The sequence below is a fragment of the Stomoxys calcitrans genome, chromosome 2, assembly GCF_963082655.1.
Source record: "Stomoxys calcitrans chromosome 2, idStoCalc2.1, whole genome shotgun sequence".
NCBI classification, from domain to species: Eukaryota; Metazoa; Arthropoda; class Insecta; order Diptera; family Muscidae; genus Stomoxys; species Stomoxys calcitrans.
This window is the reverse complement of record NC_081553.1, coordinates 135,030,053-135,051,692: the sequence shown is the minus strand read 5'-3', so window position 1 is coordinate 135,051,692 and position 21,640 is coordinate 135,030,053. Positions and strand designations below refer to the sequence as shown.

At 36.2% G+C, this 21,640-nt stretch overlaps 1 protein-coding gene across 1 annotated transcript in view; it reads left to right on the top strand.

Moving 5' to 3' along the window:
* The window catches only part of LOC106082285 (protein timeless homolog), a 960,087-nt gene that overhangs the window by 890,865 nt on the left and 47,582 nt on the right, over positions 1-21,640 (top strand). The window contains exons 12-13 of the mRNA XM_059362476.1: positions 20,094-20,162; positions 20,236-20,284. Coding sequence (XP_059218459.1) covers positions 20,094-20,162; positions 20,236-20,284 — 118 coding nt within the window. The remainder of the gene's footprint in view (positions 1-20,093; positions 20,163-20,235; positions 20,285-21,640) is intronic.

Below are 21,640 nucleotides of genomic sequence, written 5' to 3'. Positions count from 1 at the left end.
TAGGCTACATAGAGGGTTCTTTCGCTGTCAAGAAGTATACAATGGTAGCATTTCTTGACATTGAAGGTGTTTTCAATAATTTAAAATCGACGTTAATCATGAAGGAATTGGAGTTTCTAGGCATCAACTCTACCGAAAGAAAGTTTATTAATAACTTACTTACTAAAAGATGCATTACGGCAGGCTGGGGATTTGTGGATCTAAAAAGATGGGTCTACAGAGGAACTCCTAAACTAGGTGTAGTGTGTCCTCTTCTTTGGAATATAGCGATTAAAAATATATTATTGTCTCTGGAAGAAAAAGGTATAAAATGGTCGCGTATGGTGATGACATGGCAATTGCGGTTAGGGGAACGTTTCCCAGCACTCTTAGAGATATGTTTCAGTAAGCTCCACCTGCAACAGCGAAGTAGGCTACCGAAAGTGGTCTAGGCTTAAATCCGTAGTTCTTTTCATCAGGAGATACAAGTTACCTACAGTGGTACCTGTCTCCTTGGAAGGAGTTTCATTTACACAAAGCGGAAAATATCTTTATAGGACCGATATCATCAAATGTTTAAATTGAGTGTACAAATTTCTTTATTGAACCTGGCTTTCAGTTTTTTCTGTGTAAATATTACGCTGGGCAAGAAATTGAACTTCAAATTAAAGAATTCGAGAATGGCGAAAAAGCCATCTCACCATTTGAAAAAAGCTGATACTGCATGCCATGCATTGGCTGTATATTTCAATTTTCAGACATAAAATGCTATATAGTGCTGTGATCCAATAATCCACCTATTGTTCAATACTCAGCCTGATTCTAAGAATGCCGTGTTTGTACATCACGGCCGCGTTAAGAACAATACAGCAGTTACGGGTACTGTGTGTTATCCCTGATACAATGCGTGCGTTGCTAGGCTGTATGGATTATACGCTGTCTGAGTCGCTAATTTATATAAAGTACTGTACCACTTAAACTGTTAGAGTCGATTGTAACTACAATATTCTTGATATTATAAGGCACTTTGACTTCTGTGCTGATGGTTCCACACTGAGCTTAATGTATATTCTGAAGAACTGGGACTGGTTATATCGGGAGGATTAACCGAACATTGTAGTGTGTATTACTCTTAGGTCCTTGCAATAACAGAAGCGTCTGACATAAATGTCGTCTTAGACAGTCAAACAGCCATTGTTATTGTTTTAGCCATATTTGCATGTGGAGGTGATCCTCGTAACATTCCTATGGCTCGTTCCGGTTCATAGGGCCGATCGCCGCGGGAACGTGATGGTGTTTGGTTATTTAAAGACGCCAATAGCTCGCCTTGTCGTATCTATCATCATAACCACTCAATATCTAAGCAAGAGCCGGTGCCGTCCGGCCTCTCACTGCTCTCCACTCGATACCGCTTATCTTGCGCGGCTGCATTTGCAGCTACTCCCTATACGGATCATTCTATTATCCGCACCTATTTGTTAGGTTATTTTGCGTCTTTAACTAGGGTACACTGTTGTCTTGTATCAAAGTCAATTTCCTAACTGTCAACGATATTTTGACTTTCATTTTTGATTTTTGTTTTTAATAACAAGGCAGAAATTTTAGGATTTATTACGCTACACCCAGAGAAATCATTGGTTGGAATTCGATATTGATAATGTTATATAATTTTTAATTGTCAGCACCAAAAATCGGGAGTTTTCTTAGTTCAGTAGTTAACTTAATTACGATACTATTGAAAGTATGGAATGATAAATTATTTTTGCCTATAGTTGTTGTATCAATTACTTATTGTTTGAAAATTCCTAACGGAGCACAAACAAATATTTGGCACACCTACGATTTCAGTCATATGCATAAAATTTCTGTTATAGTTAGTACTACAACCAATCACTAACTTGAACAGAATGTTTTATTGTCATTTACTTTCGAAATGTTATTAAAGTTATTTCTTCTCGGTATTAAGGTAGGCAGTATTTACTAGTTTTTTAACAGGTATGGAGCTATTTCACCATGTTGGCGTTGTTCATTTTGTTATAATAGTTTCAAGACACGTGAAAGCAATTTGCAGTTCCTAGCTGGATATTTCTCTCTTTATTGTACAAAATTTTTGTGTTTAAAGCTATGACCTTCTTGCTTATTTATATATTGGTATTATTCAAATAAAGAAACATACATACATAAATAAAATATATATCAGAACTCTGCTCTTTTAATTTTTCCATACAGTACTATTTTTGGTACCAATAACAAATATAAGGCAATAACCTCAATTTCAACATTGGTTGCCTCAACCGTTTATGAACCTTCGTAGTATGTGGAACCATCAGCATTCGGTTGGCAAAAAAATTGGTTGAGACAACGAATCTGTTTTCTGTGTGTACTATTCAAATAAGAAATCCCTAATATGAAGAAAAATATTTTTCACCAAAGGGAATGTTTCCTTAAAGGTTAGAAAATTGATCACCCTTAAACAAAGTTGGCTAATCTTTGGCTCGAATCTTTAAAATTAGGACAAAAACTTATTCTGTGTAGCCTTTATTGCGATCGTTGGTTGACTTTACTGACGGATAGAAGACTGTTGATAAGAACAAACACCGTCTGTTTACTGTTTGTGGTGAATGTACCTGCAAATGCAGCAATAGTTCTGCTGTTATAACAAAATCTTTTGTTGCTGAAAATGTTTCCTGCTCTATTTATGATTGCATTTTTAGGAGCCATATTTTAATACAATGTGGATAGGTAGTTTTAAGAAAATTTCATGATTGAAATATTGGCCAGTAGGGCAATGAAGATGTGTATCTCATCGGATGTTTAAATTAAATTTTTATACCCTCCACCATGAGATAGGGGAGGATATACAAATTTCGTCATTCCCTTTGTAACGCCTCCCTTTGTACAGGTTACGTTTTAAATCGGTATGGTTTAAATCGGCCTATAACCTGATATAACTGCCATATAAACCGATCTTGAATCTTGACTTCTTGAGCATCTAGCGGGCCCAATTCTTATCTGATTTGGCTGAATTTTCGCATGATGTGTTCTGTTATGACTTCCAACAATTGTGCTTAGGTAAATAACCTGATATAGCTGGTACATAACCTGATATAGCAGCTGGGATACAAGAATTACGCCCTCAATTCTTGTCCGATTTGGCTGAAATTTGGCACGACGTGCTTTGTTATAACTTCCAACAACTTCCAACGGTACATAACCTGATATAGCTGCCAAATAAACCGATCTGGGTTATTGACTTCTTAAGCCTCTAGAGGGCGCAATTCTTATCCGATTTTGCTGAAATTTTGTACAACGGCTTCTTCCATGACCTTCAACATACTCGTCTAATATGGTCCGAATCGATCTATAGCCTGATATAGCTCCCATATAAACCGATCTCCCGACTATGCTTCTTAAGGCCCTACAAGGCGCAATTCTTATCCGAATGGACTGAAATATTATCCAATGACTTCTACTATGGTCTTCAACATTCAGTTCACTTATGGTCCGAATCGGACTATAACTTGATATATCTCCAATAGCATAACAATTCTTATCCATTATTCTATGTTAGCCTAAAAAGAGATACCGCGCAAAGAACTCTAACTTAGCACGTTCTTACTTTTTTATACTCATTACCGAAGCACAGAGGTAAATTAATTTTTTCATTACGTTTGCAACACATTTAAATATCGATTTCCGGACATATGTTGTATGTACATTTTTTGTCCTCGATTCAAAAACGTTCTAGCCTTGATCGCCCGTCTGTCCGTCCGTGTGTTGAAAAATCGATATATTCAGAACTTGATTAAATCTTCAAATTTGCCCATGAACATTCCATTAGGAACAGGGGCAAAATTCTCATATATGAATGATTGCTGTTCAATTCAAGTTTAGGCTCAATGAAAAGTGGCCTGCGAGCGAACGCAGCCACATTTCGAAATGTATAACAAGGGATGGAGCCCGTGGCTACTTTACAGTAATATTTCACAACTTAAAATCATCCCTTCCAACAAAATTTATTAAAAATGCCTAAAGTAATTAAAACAAGTAGTAGGCAAAACATAAAAAAATAGCATAACTTTTTATTTCAGCAGATTTTTGTGCTAAAAACAATAGATTTTGTTTGCTGATTTAGCTGACCGAATAAAACACTCAACTATTTTAAAAAACAGAAACATTTCCGGATGGCTTGATAAACTTAAACGAAGACACAAAATTGTTGGCAAAGTTTTTCATCTAGAGGTTGGAACCGCAATAATAATCAATAATTTCTTACCCAACGTTATTAAAGAATACAGTAAAAACGATATTTTCAACGCGGATGAAACTGACCTATTTTTTAAATTCTTGCCTTCGACGTGCCGCGTAGCGACGCCACTTGGTAGAGAAGTTTTAAAATGGCAGGATAGCTCATAAATGAAACCAGCATTAGTAAGGGCATAACCACCGCTGACATTTTTCTGATGTTCGCGCCGGAATTTGCACCCAGGCACTCGGCGTCACAGGCGGACATGCCACGGTAGCCTCCAAGGATAGAAGTAAGGTAAAGAAATAACGAATGAAAAACACTTCATATTTCACAGCCACGTGGAAATCCAATTTCAGTTCATTTATTTACAAATGCTTGTTTCTTTATTTTTGCATTTAGTTAAAATTAAACCAATTTTTTCACTGTCTCTATAACGAAGTATATCGTCGGTCCCCATAACATAAATTAACTTAGCAGGTGCAAATGTTTGCTAAACTAGCAGCCATTTGTTTATCAACAGCTAAAGCAAACATTTTTGGTAGCTAAAGCAACCATTTTTGTTAGCTAAAGCAAGAACAACCTTCAATTGTCTAGATCTTAATCGCAAAACAATTTTTCGGTTTTTCGCATTATCAAGTCTATTTATAAAATTGACGTTGTTAACAACTTTGACCTGAATTGACACCAAGAATTAATTCCTTTAAATACATGTCAGTCTCAATGCGCCGACTGATTATTCATGTTGCTTTTTTTTTGCAAAAATCTCTTTTGACAAATAATCTGTAAAGGCTTTTAGAGTGGCAAATATTCAGCAAAAGATGGAAATATTTTGCACAAACAAATAGGGGCGAAAAAGAAAAGCTTAACGACAGAGAACATTTTCCACCTTCTCCCACTACTATGCACTGCTTCAGGGGTCATGTGCCGGGTTTCTGCTAGCATGAATGAATTGGGTACTCCGTGGGTCGTATCGTTGTCATATGTCAATAGAATTAACTTTGTGATAACAATGCTGAAGAGCTTTGTTTGTTTTTCTGATAAATTTTCTGGCATGTGAATTTTATTGTATGTCTGTTGATGTGGCTTCTGCCTTTTCAGCTGTTGTTGTTGGCGTTGCCATTGTTGTGGATAAACATAATTTAAATATTTGATTCCTTTGGCAAATTAAAATTCAAATTCAAACATCCATCTACCTTGAAACTCCAACACCAACGAGATATTTATTGCCAAAAGTTTCACATGGCAAAACTATCACAATTTCAAAAGTTGCCTTGCAAATTATTTCGAAATACGAAATGAAGACGCACAGTGGATCTAAAAAGATTATCGTTACGTCAGGTTCGCTTAAATAATTTAGTGCAGAGAAGGAAGATCCATGATCGAAACATTTTGCTTATGTTTTTTTATACCCTCCACCATAGGATGGGGGTATACTAATTTCGTCATTATGTTTGTAACACCTCGAAATATGCGTCTGAGACCCCATGACGATATTCTTGATCGTCATGTCATTTTAAGTCGATATAGCCATGTCCGTCCGTCTGTCTGTCGAAAGCACGCTTACTTTTGAAGAAGTTAAGATAGCCGCTTGAAATTTTGCACAAATAATTTTTATTAGTGTAGGTCGGTTGGGATTGTAAATTGGCCAACTCGGTACATGTTTTGATATAGCTACCGATCTTGGTTCTTGACTTCTTGAGCCTCTGGAGGGCGCAATTCTCGTCTAATTTGACTGAAATTTTGCACGTAGTGTTTTAATATCACGCCGTTCGGACTCGGCTATAAAAAGGAGGCCTCTTATTATTGAGCTTAAACTTGAATCGGACTGCACTCATTGATATGTGAGAAGATTGCCTCTGTTCCTTAGTGGAATGTTCATGGGCAAAATTTGTAATTTATTTTGTTATGACTTGCAACAACTGCGCTAAGTATGGCGCAAATCGGTATAAATCTTTTTATAGCTTCCATATAAACCGATCTGGGATCTTGATTTCTTGAGCCTCTACTGGGGGCAATTCTCGTCCGAGTTGGCACAAACTTTGTAAAACGGCTTCTCTCATGACCTTCAACATACGTGTCTTATATGGTCTGAATCGATCCATAGCTTGATACAGTTCCCTTATAAACCTATCTCCCGATTTTGCTTCTTGAGCCCCTGCAAGGGGCAATTATTATCCGAATGAACTGAAATATTACACAAAGACTTCTACAATGTTCAGCATTCATTTATGGTCCGAATCGGACTTTAACTTGATATAGCTCCAATAGCATAACAGTTCTCATTCAATATTCTTTATTTGTCTAAAAAGAGATACCGCGCATAGAACTCGACAAATGCGATCCATGGTTGAGGGTATATAAGATTCGGCCCAGCCGAACTTATCACGCTCTTACTTGTTTTTATTTTAAATCGAAGTATACTATATAACCCGAAAGACTCTTGTATATCATGCTGAAAAGAAAAACTTCTGTTTTTTATAAAAGCTGCTGTTTTACGGAAAGCTTACTAAAACATATCCTTAAATTGTGGGAATGGGTTTGAAGGGAACATCTCTGCATTGTGCTGATTTATTCATTCCAATGCTGACTACTGTTACGTCTTCCGTACTTAACTTCGAAAGAAGGTAGATATCTCAAAACATCCTTTAAAGAATTTGACCGCCATATCTGCTATTTCGCAGAACCATTAGTAGTCCAAACCTCTAATTCTTACTTCACAAATCCGTCTTCACAGAAAGAATTCAGCCCTAACTATCTGGAGGGGGTCCTTGCATTTCTGTAACAAGTCGATAAGGGTTCTTCGAAAAATAATGCCAACAGCAAGTGTTTGCTCATAACAGTAAACATATTTCTCTAGCTCTTAAAATCAAATGAAATTTATTTTTATTTTTATGAGTCAAATTGTATAATATCTTTCTCTTATGGGCAAGCTGGCCCGGTGTGCTTTGCCAAACCCTAAAATGTCTACTTAAAATTTAATGTTTCATTAATGTTATGCAGCTGGTGCCCAGAGCCATGAGTCTTTCTCAGACCAACATTAATTTATTTGATTATTGTGTTGTTCAAACACATTAATCCGATACAAAAGTTTTATTCTCCCATAAGACCTTACTGTGTGTGATTCGAACTCTACAATCAAAGTCCTTTATGGTGATTTCGATTCTAGAAAAAAATGTTACACTTGTACGAAACAGCATTTTGGAAATATCGCCGTCAATCTTTAAATTGCTGCATTCTACACCGTAGACTTTGCACGCTGCAGGAAATGCAACAATTTTGCTCTCTCTGTAGGCAAAATCATTACAAGAACTACACCCGGTATTGGGGTTATTTTTCTTTTAGCAAACGAACACAAAATTTCGATTTCATGGGACAATCGAAATCACCATTAATTTAAGTCCCATATTGTCCCGATTGACCTTCATGTCCGTTAAAGGGGTTTTGTGGTTGGTCCAGATACTTCCCAAGTTCCAAGTTTGAATATAAAGTCTCCAAGTTCGAATATCAAACTCGGACTCGTATATTACTCCCAAGGTCTTTTTATCCAAGTTCTACATTGTTCCCGTCGTTCGTTGATATTTGAAGGATCTCAGGCACTTTCTCTCCAATATTTGTAATCTTCTATCAAAGATCTTTTATTTAAGTCCCATATTGTCCATATTTTTTTTTGAGTCGGGCGGCTTCCCAGACACTTGGTGTCTAAAATTAATATCAGATTCGTACTCCACTTCTAATGAACTTTCATGTGAGTCCCATAATGTCTCGATCGGCCCCCCACGCTAACTCCCTTATTTGGAATCCCAATTTTTACTCTCTTGAGTCCAAATAACCCCAATCATACTAATTTTTCTTTCAAAAGGCTTTTAGGAGAGGATTTTTGGGCAGTGTTATTTGCTGCCAAATTCTGATATAAATGTAAATTTCTATTCCCAAATACATATCGGTCAACTTTTAAGTTTTGGAACAGGAGTGGTACTCCTAAGACGTGTTATACTCCAAAATACCTTTACTTACTATACCGATCAGTCCTCGTGTACGTTTGAGGGAATTTGGGTTGTGGCGGCCAACCTGAGACGTGTGGCAAATTTTAATTTCGAATTCGTATTCCACTTCCAATTACCTTTTATTCGATTCTTATATTGCCCCAATCGGTTGAAATGGTGGGGGTGGTTTTTGGGGCGTTGTTCCCCTATTTTGAATTATATTTTGAATTCTCTTTCAAAATACCCTTTATTGAGTTCGATAATGCCTCTCATTCCTATACTAAAAATTAAATAGCCTATTACTCTTTCCAACCTGCACAATCTGTAAGAATTTCATGAAAATCAGTTCAGCCGTTTTCGAGTCCATACGGAATAAACAAACAAATAAACATACCTACAATGTTTACTCTACTGGCATCCTATATTATCAAAATGGCTCTACGTGAAGGGTGTTTTGGGTGTAGGCGGCTACCCAGATACTTGGTCCCTAATATTATTATTAGATACGTAATCTACTTTGGAGTGGACGGACAACCGCATACTTTCTCCTAAATATTTATACGACATTCGTAGTTTACTCTCATGCTCTTTTATTTGAAAACCTTTTAATATCGTTCGATATAGATGCACTCATCACTCTTTTTGGGGTGGAATAGCCCTCAGGCACTTCAGACATATTTTTTTTTGTATCAGTTTTGTGTTCTTCTTTCCTATTGGGGGGTTATTGGAGGATGGATGGAAGCTAGATCTGTGCACCCAATTCTGATGTAAAGAGTTTTTAAAAATTAGTAAAAGGGGAATAGTCTTCCCCTTTGGATATCGAAAAGTGAAGCATACAATTTACACCCGGGCTTTGGCCTGCATTCTGTGACAATTCCATGACAATCTATTCAGCCATTTTTGAGTCTTTATTCATATTGGAGGATGGATGGATGCTAAATCTGTGCACCCAATTCTGAAGCAAAGAGTTTTTAAAAATTAGTATAAGGGGAATAGTCTTCCCCTTTCGATATCGAAAAGTGAAGCATACAATTTACACCCGGGCTTTGGCCTGCATTCTGTGACAATTCCATGACAATCTATTCAGCCATTTTTGAGTCTTTATTCAATATACCAACACACAAACTAACAAAAATGCGACTCTTTGACATAATGAGATAAAAGAAGAAGATGAAAACTTTTTGAGTCTATAAAAACAAACAGGTTTTAGAGAAGAAACAAGACATGACCCCATCCATTGTCATAACTTTTTTTATACCAATCACCATAGAATGCGGGTATATTAATTTATACTTTCCATTTGTAACACCTAAAAGTAGTGATCTGTGACCCCATAAGGCACACATATATATTTTTGATATTCTCGGCATTCTACGTCATCTTGCCATGTCCGTCCGTCAAATGTCGAAATCACGCTAGCGGCCAAACGAGTAAGCTATCCGCTTGAAATTTTCCATAGATAGTTATTTGCAGATATACTTATTGATGTCGCGGATTGCAAATGGGCCATTACGGTTCAGATTTGGATATATCTCCCATATAAACCGATCTCAGGACTTGAATTCTTGAGCCCTTAAAAATCACAATATTTGTCCGATTTGGCTGAAGTTTTGCACGCATTGTTCTGCTACGACTTCCAACAACTATGCCAAGTACGATCATGTTGTAGCTCCTATATAAACCGATCTGTCGATTATCTTTGTTCGGTTCCGAGAAGCTTTAGTTTTCGCCTGGTTTGTCAGAATTTTGGTATGTAGAGAAAAAGTATGCCCTTCGACTTAATTTTTTTTATGTACAATTAATACAAATTCAACAATAAATACAAAATACGTAGTCTAAAGAAAAAGCATGTGCTGGCTGACTACTGTATGAAACAAAGCACGCCCATCACCCACCACTACAACACCCCACCCCACAACAGTGATCACTATCTTTCATTCATCCAACTTTTATCTCTCACACTCTAACCTAGTGTTCTCATATTATGCCACTCTATTTGTAGGGGCGTCCACAGTAACAATGATTTCTATTAGTATATCCTTTGTCTCGCACATAACGGGTTTCTCTCGTATTTTTATCTAACTACTGTAGTTGTAACATGGCTTTATATTATCACAAACATATAAGTCTTTAGTGAAAGGCAGCAACAATGCTAATTTTAGAATGTTCTAGTTTAAATTTAAAAAAATCCATCACCATATAGATCGATTCGGACAAAACTTGTTTTAAGTCATAAGATAGAGGTTTGGGCCAATTTTCAACCAAATCAAAAGAATATTGAGGCTTTTAGGAGCTCAAGAAGTCAAATTCGTGGGTTGGTTTATATGCGGTCTATATCCAAATCTAACCCGATTTGGCCCATTTGCAATCCCCAACGACCTACATCAATAAGAAGTAGTTATGCAGAATTTCAAGCTGCTAGCTTTACGCTTTGGAGCCCACCGTGAATTCGGCAGACGGATGGATGGGCATGAGTAGTTCGACTCACAATGCCGAGAATATCCAGAATATGTACACATTTTTGGGTCTCAGATTAATATTTCAAGGTGTTAAAAACGGTATGAATTAATTATTATACCCCCATCCTATGGTGTTGGGAAAAATAATTATTTAATCGTTAAACTTTTAGTGCGGTGTACTCGTGCGCAAAATTCTCTATGAAGACTGTACCCTTTTCGCACACTGGGTTCTTCAACGTATGAATTTCGGAAACACGTGTAGGCACTCAGTAAAGCCATTTCGTATTATCTTATACATTTTAATATTCCCCTCCTTATTATCTCGTGCCTATGAAATAACGTTGTAAAACCTCTCAATTGAGACCCGCATTGCCATGATCAGTTGAATGTCAATATGCATATCTTTTGTTTGAGGTCCATATTTCCGTGATCATGCTACTTGTCCGCTATGGGGTTTGTAGACGTGTGGCATCCTCGCACACCCCTACTTCCGTTATTCAAATATAAAGAACAATATTTTCACTATAGACTATTCAATACTATTTGCGGAAATTTTATGTAAATCGGTTGAACCTTTGTTGTCTATATTCGTACATACATATGTACAACCAAACGAACAACTTGAAATGAGTATCGATGAAATAGTTACAAACTCAGGCGGTTTTAGTAATTATACTCGAACTACTCTTTTTTAATAAGCAAGCACTTTACCAAACATGGGTAAAAGCATAATATCGTTGACGATACCTCTTCTGAAACGTTTTTCTGCATAAACTAATTAAGGAAATTTGGAATTTTTGCTCAATATATGTAACTCAAATGTTTGTAATTTCCATTTCTTAAATTCGCAATAACATGCTAAGATGTAAGCATAATATAATAACTGTTAGTTAGTGTTGAACTTAAATTTAATTTGATGACTATAGATTGTTGACTCCAAAAATATATATTTTGCTCCCCACAATAATTAAAAATTATTTTGCTGGTCCGAGATTCGAACGCGGGACCTTTGTATTGAAAAGCCGTATTACATGCTCTGTGCCTCAAAGCTCCTTCCCATTCTACGGCAATATATTATTATAAGTTACTCACTTCCACTGGTGAGACATTGTGTTTGTAAACAGAAGTTTCTTGGTTCAACTCTCGACTGCGCAAAAGGTAAAGTTTTATTTAATTTATGATTGCAATGTTTCATATAAAATTTGGCTTCTTGAAAAGAGCTGAGCAGTTGATAGCGTGGGGATGGGAGACAGGCGGAACTAAATGAGTTGTGTGTAATTAAGATGTGCCCGCCAATCTCCAACTTAGATCTCCAAAGAGTTCGGAAATAACGATTTTTTCAATAATTTATATTTTCAGTTTCAATGCTCGTTAGTTAATATTTTACGTGTGGGAAGTTAAAAGTGAACTAATACTATATAAAAAACCTTTTTATTTATTTTGTTTCATTCAGTTTTTGCACAACAAGAATTAAATCTTATATTATAGTACAGGATTACGTACACAAAAATCACATCCACCTAAAACTATAGAGTGTACAATATAATCAATTTACAATATTATAATTAATTAAAATTTTCAATTAATGGAGAAAAGTGTTGTAGCCAATTTCGTAGCTGTTATGAAATAATTGCACTCGTGACGAGCATATAATTCTCAAATTTGGTTCATTTCAACTAGTGTTGAGGTTCAAATTTTTTTTACGTGTATATCTGACAGTATCACCAGCATTTAAAGTCCAATTTTTAGCCCACTCAAGAAAACTAAACTCGTATATCTGTAAGACATATTGTCACTTGTTGGCGTCTATACATTTTTATGTCATTCATATTTACGCCCCATTATTGGGAATTACTAAAGTGCCGCTTAAAAGAGGCTGGTTTCTATGAGAAAACATATTTGAAAAACGCCTCCAGGCTAACTTTTGATTTCTTTACATGCAAGTAGGTGGACATTTGTTTCGGTGATTTCCTTGCTACAGCTCCCATTTGCCGCCATTCAAAGAATTTGTAAATCTCTCTTGGCAAATGCCTCATACTCCATACGCCGGCCAAGGAGTTAAGACATACATACATACATTCTGAAGACGAGTACATGAGTATGTGTACCCAAAATTGGTGCTTCGACCCCATTCACTTACCCACTTGTCGTGACCGCTTGTCTGATGGCTGGCTAGCTGGTTGGCAGTACTTTGTTTTTTTGCTGGTTCCTTGGAAATAACTGGCAAAGTTTGTCGACGTCCGCCCATGTTGCATGTCCCTATGAAAGAGTTCGATGATGACGCCGGCTATTTATGGGTTTACGTTGCAGTTAATTTTTTGTTGGTCCATTTTTTGTTTGTTAACTTTATTTGGCGGAATAAAGTCCATTTTTATGTGTCTGTAACGTATTATTGCCAAATTGTTGTGACAGGCATTGTTCGAATCGTAAATATATGGGATTATTGACATCGCTTACAATATGTTGATTTGTCAAATGCACTTTTCCTTTATTGAGTTTAGTTTTTTTCGGTTTTTTTTTTTTGTTCGTAATCTTGTTGGATTCTATTGCAAAAGGGGTTGTTTTTCGTTTGGGAGTTGTAACTCACTTTCCATTTGACGCAGAATGTGTCCACCCTTCTAAGGGTGGACAAAATCATATGCTATGCAGATTAAATATTGACCCTTTTTGACATAATTGATTTTTTTTATGAATATAGCAATAAAAAGTCGGATGTTAAGTTGTAAGTCCACATAATGAATCTAAGGCAACACATGTCTCTTCAGTTATTGACAACTGGCCAATTTATGGACAGCATAGTAGTTATTCTATTATTGAAGGCATTTCATGTTTGACTGACGGAGAGTTGTGGGCACGAAAGGAGTTTTATCTTGTATATATTTCAATTTGCTATATTAGAGACTGCCAGACTATTGATTGAAAATTTTAACCATGATTGTATCAGTCGATAAAAAATTTGATTTATTAGAACAATTAAAAGTGTGTAGAAAATTATAAAGTTACTAGGATTAATAAAGAAAACCCAAATAGATGAAGAATAGGCAGTGAAATGGATAAAGTTTTAGTTTATTGTAGTAGAAGGCACTTAGTTATCTGTGGGGGTTTAAAGTTTGTTTTTAATGCATACATGTTAAGGCAAGGAAAAGGCATAATTCAGCATTTTACGCAAATATATTTTTGAGAAGAGAAAGGAGATGCCCGACCCAAAAGACTCCTTGTGACAATTGAGCGTCAAATCTCGGCGGCATCAGAAAAATTTCTACGGTGGTTTCCCATCTTGGCGGGTGGTGGTGGCACTTGTGAGCTATTTAACTTAGAAAAGCGGCCACCATAGTGCATATGTTAGAAGGTTCGTCTCTGAAGGCGAACGCCTCGGTTCATATCCTGACGAGAATATATGAAAACATTTTCAGCGGTGGTTATCCTCTCCTACTGGTAGACAGTGGTCGCTGCATTGGTTAGGTACCAATCTAATGTTAGGTACCAAGCATCACAAAAGTATGCATGTGATAAATTCATTACAACGGTACTCTTGAAGGATAGCACCAAAAGAGAGAAGGTATAATGTGGAGGTTTCAGATGTGAGTAAAGTACACAAGTAAAGTGAAAACAACATATTAATAAAAAATAATTCAAATTTTTATTGACAAATTCCATAATGAATATTGAAAAGTACGGTATGAACTCAAGGTTTATGTAGTTTAGTGTATGTTAATTTGTTGTGGAGGTTATATAAAATTAGTGTTTTATTTCTATGCTTTGCTCAATTATACTGGCGAGATAATCGACAGTATTAAGCCGAACTAGCTGAAATGGCCCCACTCCGCTGCCCCTTCTTTCACTCTCTAGTAGCTTTTACTTGAACCCTATATTGCAATGGTCGGTTAATAACATCTTTTTTGATTGTTTTGAAGACTGCACCACTTAGGAAGTTAAATACGCAGATAGGTTTATATGGGAGCTTTAATAATTTATAGGCAATATTGGATCATACATTCCATTTATTTTAAAGGTTATTACGAAACATTATTTTAAAAAATGCTGCCAAATCATATAAAAATTGCCACCTCCGGGGGCTCAAATCGGAATATCGGTTCATATAGTAGCTATATATAAATAGTTCCGGTAGGAACCATTTTCAACTCAGAAATCGGGTAATAAATGCTGCAGTTATGTGCTTAGGACTCAAAATCGTCAGATTGTTCTATATGGCAACTATACTGAAATATAGTATATATAGAACATATTGTCTTGGCATAGGCACAGTGTTTAGTATTTAGCATAATGTTTATTATTTAGTCAAAATACGGTTACATATCCTATTATCAAAGAAATTGCAAATAGGTCATATACTTAAAATGGGTATGGACATTTTCTAAAAATTTTTCTTTCTAACCATTTTAAAATCTTAAATTTTCGTTCAAAAATACTTGCGGAAGGGAAAATTCATCCTTACTGAAGCTTATTACCACGGTATAACTGTGAGCACCACACAGGCTGGAACATTGAGGTCCGATATATGTGGTGTTCAATGCTTTCACGGGAAGCTCAGGTGCGAGCTACCGGGCGCGTACACGGGGTGCAAATAGTGGAATGCTTCATACGGTGTAGCTGCAACGGCAGTCGCGGACAATCAGCGGTTTCGAGCGGAGAGTCTCATTGAGAGACCGGACGGCACCGGCTGAGTGCCTATGATGCTAGACATGACAAGGCGAGTTATTGGCGCCTTTATATAACCAATGGCCAACGTGTTCCCGCGGCGATCGGTCCTTTGGACCGGAACATGCTTGCTCACCTTCAGGAGCTTGACGAGGATCGCGACCTTCAATGAAAATGTAGTTACAACAACAACAAAAAAATCATCTATTTTGAGGACATGTCAGTATGAAGTCCACTACGTTGTAAAAGCATGTTCAGTATACAACTTTTTGGTTAGTGGAGAATGGAATAAGGTATACATAATCTTAAAAATAATAAATGCACTTTTAAGACATTTTCATTAACTTCTTGTAGAAGATATACTCCTTTACAAAACAATCATAGTGGTTTGTTATGATTTTTTCTTTCATTTTCACCAACGAAACTATTTTAGTTTTTTAGGAATTTTTTACACACATAAAAAACAAAATTCATTTGTGTGTAGTTAATTGTTTATGATTAAATTCATATTTTTTATAAATGGTGGCAAGTGGTGATCACAATAATCCCAATTTAATATTTTTTAACGGATTCTGTATATATATGTGAGAATATGTTTTGTCCGTCTTTGTATGTGTTTGTATATTTCCATATTGGCCACGGTTCGTGATTTTTCCTCATATTAAATTTCGGACAAATGAATGAGAGTGAGTATCAGTGTGTGTGAGCGCTCGTTGTGTCCACACAATCATCGTAACGTAAAGGTTTGGATTTTTTTGTGTTTTTGTTGTTGGACAATCGTGCTTGTATAGTGGCGTATCGATCAGTAGATGTTTGTTTGGTTTTTTATTTAACGGAATGAGGTTCGGAAGAGAGCAACAGAAACAAGTAAAAGCGTACTAAGTTCGGCCGGGCCGAATCTTATATACCCTCCACCATGGATCGCATTTGTCGAGTTCTTTTCCCGGCATCTCTTCTTAGGCAAAAAAGGATATAAGAAAAGAGTTGCTCTGCTATTAAAACGATATCAAGATATGGTCCGGTTCGGACCACAATTAAATTATATGTTGGAGACCTGTGTAAAATTTCAGCCAATTCGTATAAGAATTGCGCCCATTGCGGGCTCACGAAGTAAAATAGAGAGAACGATTTATATGGGATCTGTATCGGGCTATAGACCGATTCAGACCATAATAAACACGTATGTTGATGGTCATTAGAGGATCCGTCGTACAAAATTGCATATCGGATAATAATTGCGACCTCTAGGGGTCAAGAAGTCAAGATCCCAGATCGGTTTATTTGGCAGCTATATCAGGTTATGAACCGATTTGAACCTTATTTGACACAGTTGTTGAAAGTAAAAATAAAATACGTCATGCAAAATTTCGTCATTCTGTTTGTAACTACTCGAAATATTCGTCTGAGACCCCATAAAGTATATATATTCTTGATCGTCGCGACATTTTATGTCGATCTAGCCATGTCCGTCCGTCCGTCTGTCTGTCGAAAGCACGCTAACTTCCGAAGGAATAAAGCTAGCCGCTTGAAATTTTGCACAAATACTTCTTATTAGTGTAGATCGGTTGGGATTGTAAATGGGCCATATCGGTCAAAATTTTGATATAGCTGTCATGTAAACCGATCTTTGGTCTTGACTTCTTGAGCCTCTAGAGTGCGCAATTCTTATCTGATTAGAATGAAATTTTGCACGACGTGTTTAGTTATGATATCCAATAATTGTCAAATCGGTCCATAACCTGATATAGCTGCCATATAAACCAATCTTGGGTCTTGAATTCTTGAGCCTCTAGAGTGCTCAATTCTTATCCGATTGCGATGAAATTTTGCACGACGTGTTTTGTTATGATATCCAACAACTGTGCCAAATATGGTTCAAATCGGTCAATAACCTGATATAGCTGTCATATATACCGATCTTGGGTCTTGACTTCTTGAGCCTCTAGAGTGCGCAATTCTTATCGGATTGGAATGAAATCTTGCACTACGTGTTTCGTTATGATATTCTATAACTGTGCCAAGTATGGTTCAAATCGGTCCATAACCTGATATAGCTGTCATATAAACCGATCTTGGGTCTTGACTTCTTGAGCCTCTAGAGTGCGCAATTCCTATCCGATTGGAATAAAATTTTGCACGTAGTATTTTGTTATGATATCCAATAACTGTGCCAAGTATGGTTTTAATCAGTCCATAATCTGATAAAGCTGCCGTATAAACCGACCTTTGGTCTTGACTTCTTGACCCTCTAGAGGGCACAATTCTTATCCGATTTGAATGAATTTTTGCACGAAGTATTTCGTTATGATATCCGACAACTGTGCCAAGTATGGTTCAAATCGGTTCATAACCTGATATAGCTGCCATATAAACCGATCTGGGGACTTGACTTCTTGAGCCTCTAGAGTGCGCAATTCCTATCCGATTGGAATAAAATTTTGCACGTAGTATTTTGTTATGATATCCAATAACTGTGCCAAGTATGGTTTAAATCAGTCCATAACCTGATAAAGCTGCCGTATAAACCGACCTTTGGTCTTGACTTCTTGAGCCTCTAGAGGGCACAATTCTTATCCGATTTGAATGAATTTTTGCACGAAGTATTTCGTTATGATATCCGACAACTGTGCCAAGTATGGTTCAAATCGGTCCATAACCTGATATAGCTGTCATATATACCGATCTTGGGTCTTGACTTCTTGAGCCTCTAGAGTGCGCAATTCCTATCCGATTGGAATAAAATTTTGCACGTAGTATTTTGTTATGATATCCAATAACTGTGCCAAGTATGGTTTAAATCAGTCCATAACCTGATAAAGCTGCCGTATAAACCGACCTTTGGTCTTGACTTCTTGAGCCTCTAGAGGGCACAATTCGTATCCGATTTGAATGAATTTTTGCACGAAGTATTTCGTTATGATATCCGACAACTGTGCCAAGTATGGTTCAAATCGGTTCATAACCTGATATAGCTGCCATATAAACCGATCTGGGGACTTGACTTCTTGAGCCCCTAGAGGTCGCAATTATTATCCGATTTGCCTGAAATTTTGTACGAAGGATTCTCTCATGACCATCAACATACGTGTTTATTATGATCTGAATCGGTCTATAGCCCGACACAGCTCCCATATAAATTGGTATCTCTATTTTACTTCTTGAGGGCGCAATTCTTATTTGAATTGGCTGACATTTTACACAGGTCTCCAACATATAATTTAATTGTGGTCCAAACCGGACCATATCTTGATATTGCTCTAATAGCAGAGCAAACCTTTTCTTATATCCTTTTTTGCCTAAGAAGAGATGCCTGGAAAAGAACTCGACAAATGTGATCCATGGTGGAGGGTATATAAGATTCGGCCCGGCCGAACATAGCACGCTTTTACTTGTTCGTTTTCATTTTAGACATTTTACTTGATAAATCAAAACTGCAACTAATATGTTTTGAACCACAAGCATGGTATTTTTGCAGCAGAGAAACATCCAAGCAGCTGATAAATGTACACTTTAGGTAAGTCCAATTCAAATAATTTTATAGTTACATAAATAATTTTTGTATTTCATTTTAGGGTTGGTTTTCTATTCTGCTTTCGGAAAATCTTTAATTGTTTAGCAAGCCGAATTTGACAGTTATATTTTGTTTTTATTTTCATACCAAAAGACGTTTTGTATCTGCACTTATGGTTTTATTATTTTTTTTCGCAAGTAAAAAAAATAACAAGAATATAAAACGAACAATTGAAACCAATAAGACAAGAAATATGCCGACCATGATGTCAAGCGTTGCCACTAAAATTTCTTTTAGTCATTTTCCTCACTATAAACAGAGTACTACTTTTTCACCTATTTTCCTCCAGCGTTTTGCTGACGTTTTTTTATATGGAGTTTGAGAGCATTCCGCCTGAAAAGATGAACAGAATACTCAACTTTAGACATTTTATTCGGAAAATACTAACTCCGGTTAATATAACCAAACCACAAGTAACCATGGGTTTATGCAGCGGAAAAATATCCAAATGTTTAGAAGCAGGGTAAAAACATTTAAAATGATGTGTATAATAACTCATATTTAAAATAAATAAATTTTTAGATGATTTATTTATAAGTAGAACTTGAAAGTGAAATCCAATATTTAAAATTTTTGTTTGACTTAAATTATAAATTAATGACCATTGTTTACATTTGTACTTGTTGATTAAGCCCAAATTAAATAAATGCGACAAATATTTATTTCCTAATGAAATGATAAATTTCTTAATTATTAATATTGTTATACTATAATTTATTACACAATGTATAAGCCTTGGGTAAAGTATTCCTAGGAACTATTATTTCTACGACCTTACACAAATTAAATATAACTTTTATTCATTCTGCTCCGCATACGTTGAAATTATTTTTATAATACTACATTATAAGAGAATAATTTTTTGGAAATTCATCAATATTTCTAAATTTATATGAAATTGGTATTAAAATGGATAAGAATTTTCCTCATAATTATGTTTAAATTATGCTGAAATTGAGTTCAGATAGTTCAAAATATGGGATTGTGTATACCAAACGGGACAAAAACAATTTTAAGCGCCGAATCATGGTCAATTTTATTCACATAAAGTTCAATTTTCATTTATTTGGGGCTCACTTTTTTTTTTGAGTGTATTATATAGTCGGCTCCGACCGACTTTCGTCTTTCTTTCCTTATTTTTTGCATCAAACTTGTTAATATATTTCTCTATGCCATTGTTTTTTATTTTGCAGTTGATCCTACCGATGAAGATGATGAAAATTCAGAACCCAGTGATGATGAAGAAAACGAAGAAGTCGAAGGTTAGTTAAACCATATCGTAATCAATTGTTGTGCAATATTAACCATATTTTCCGTTTTACTTTCATAAAATAGATGACCGCGTTGTGGAGAAAACTTTTAAATTTGATGACTTCGCCAAAAGGTAAGATCCCAATGCACCCATACTCAAGTTGAATTGTAACGAGTCATGCTGCGAGTCAAAGTCTTTAAGATGGCTAAAGGAACTCTGTGATTTATGGACTCCTAAACAAATTAGTGAAGTCGTTCTTGTTTCTACGGCCTAATTTCCTTAACCTAATTTGCTGTAATTTTTTTTAAACTCAAATTACAAACTACACTATTTAAACGCCTATTTGAAAGGAACGAACATTCTAATTACGCCCGGATATAAATGAGGGTGTAATTTTTCTTTTCCCTTCCACTCGCCTTCTCAATGCCCCCCATTCTTTCCCCCAGCCCACTAGTACAAGCAAGAGGGAGAAATTCAACGAAGACTTTTGGTTTTATGCCTACAAGAAGGAAATAAAAAGCGGAACTGACATAAAGTTTCCTTTTTTAAATTCCTTAAGTCCTTTAAGGATTTGCGTGGACTTTTCACGGAATGAATGGCATAACGAGTGTTACAAAGGGCTGAGAAATATGCGAGAAAAAAAGCAACGATAGGCAACTGAAACAACAAAAGGGTTAAAGTTTTCTCGCCACGAAAGGCAAACGAGCGAAAATGGCGGCCTAGAGCCAACTGGAAAGTGGGAAGGGAAAACTTTTGATTTCTATGAGGCGTCATCTGTCGGTATTTAATTTGTCTTCGTCCTTTTTTTCGAAGTCAGTTTCACTTCATGCAACAACGCTGATGCTTCCAATTGTAATTAGTTGCCATCGCAGTCAGACATTCTGGCAGGACTAGACACAGATAGAACTGATAGCTGCTAAGGACGATTCTCCCTTAGTTGCGTCTTCTGCACATTGTCGCAGTGCTCTATGTAGATTTTTATTCATTCATTTGGCTTAATTTGTTACACTCAGTTTATTTTGCTGTTTGAGATGCCGTTGCTTCTGATACGACTTTTGCGCGGTCGCTGAGTGAGTGCAATAATTTCTAAACGGTTTCCTCGCGGTCTAACATTTCAAAAGAGTTCTAAGAACTAAATCATCGTTTAGCAATGATGGCTGTGCCATTAGTATACGATTGCCTCTCCTGTGCGGACTTCATGGCACAATGGAAAATGCCATTTCATTTTAATTACATTCTAGCTAATAGAGCAAATCAAATGAAATATTTAATTGCACACATTTCTTTTTTGGGAATAAATTGTTTTCAGAGTTTAGTAACGCAATGATGCTACAATGCGAAAAGTTATGGACATTATTCTATTGAAGAAAACATTATTTACTTTTTTCCACAATTTTTTGCATTAAAATAAGTCCACAATAGGAGGACAAAGTAAGGACTTATTCTTTCACTCTTAGAAGACCTTAATATTTTATTATTCAGGATATA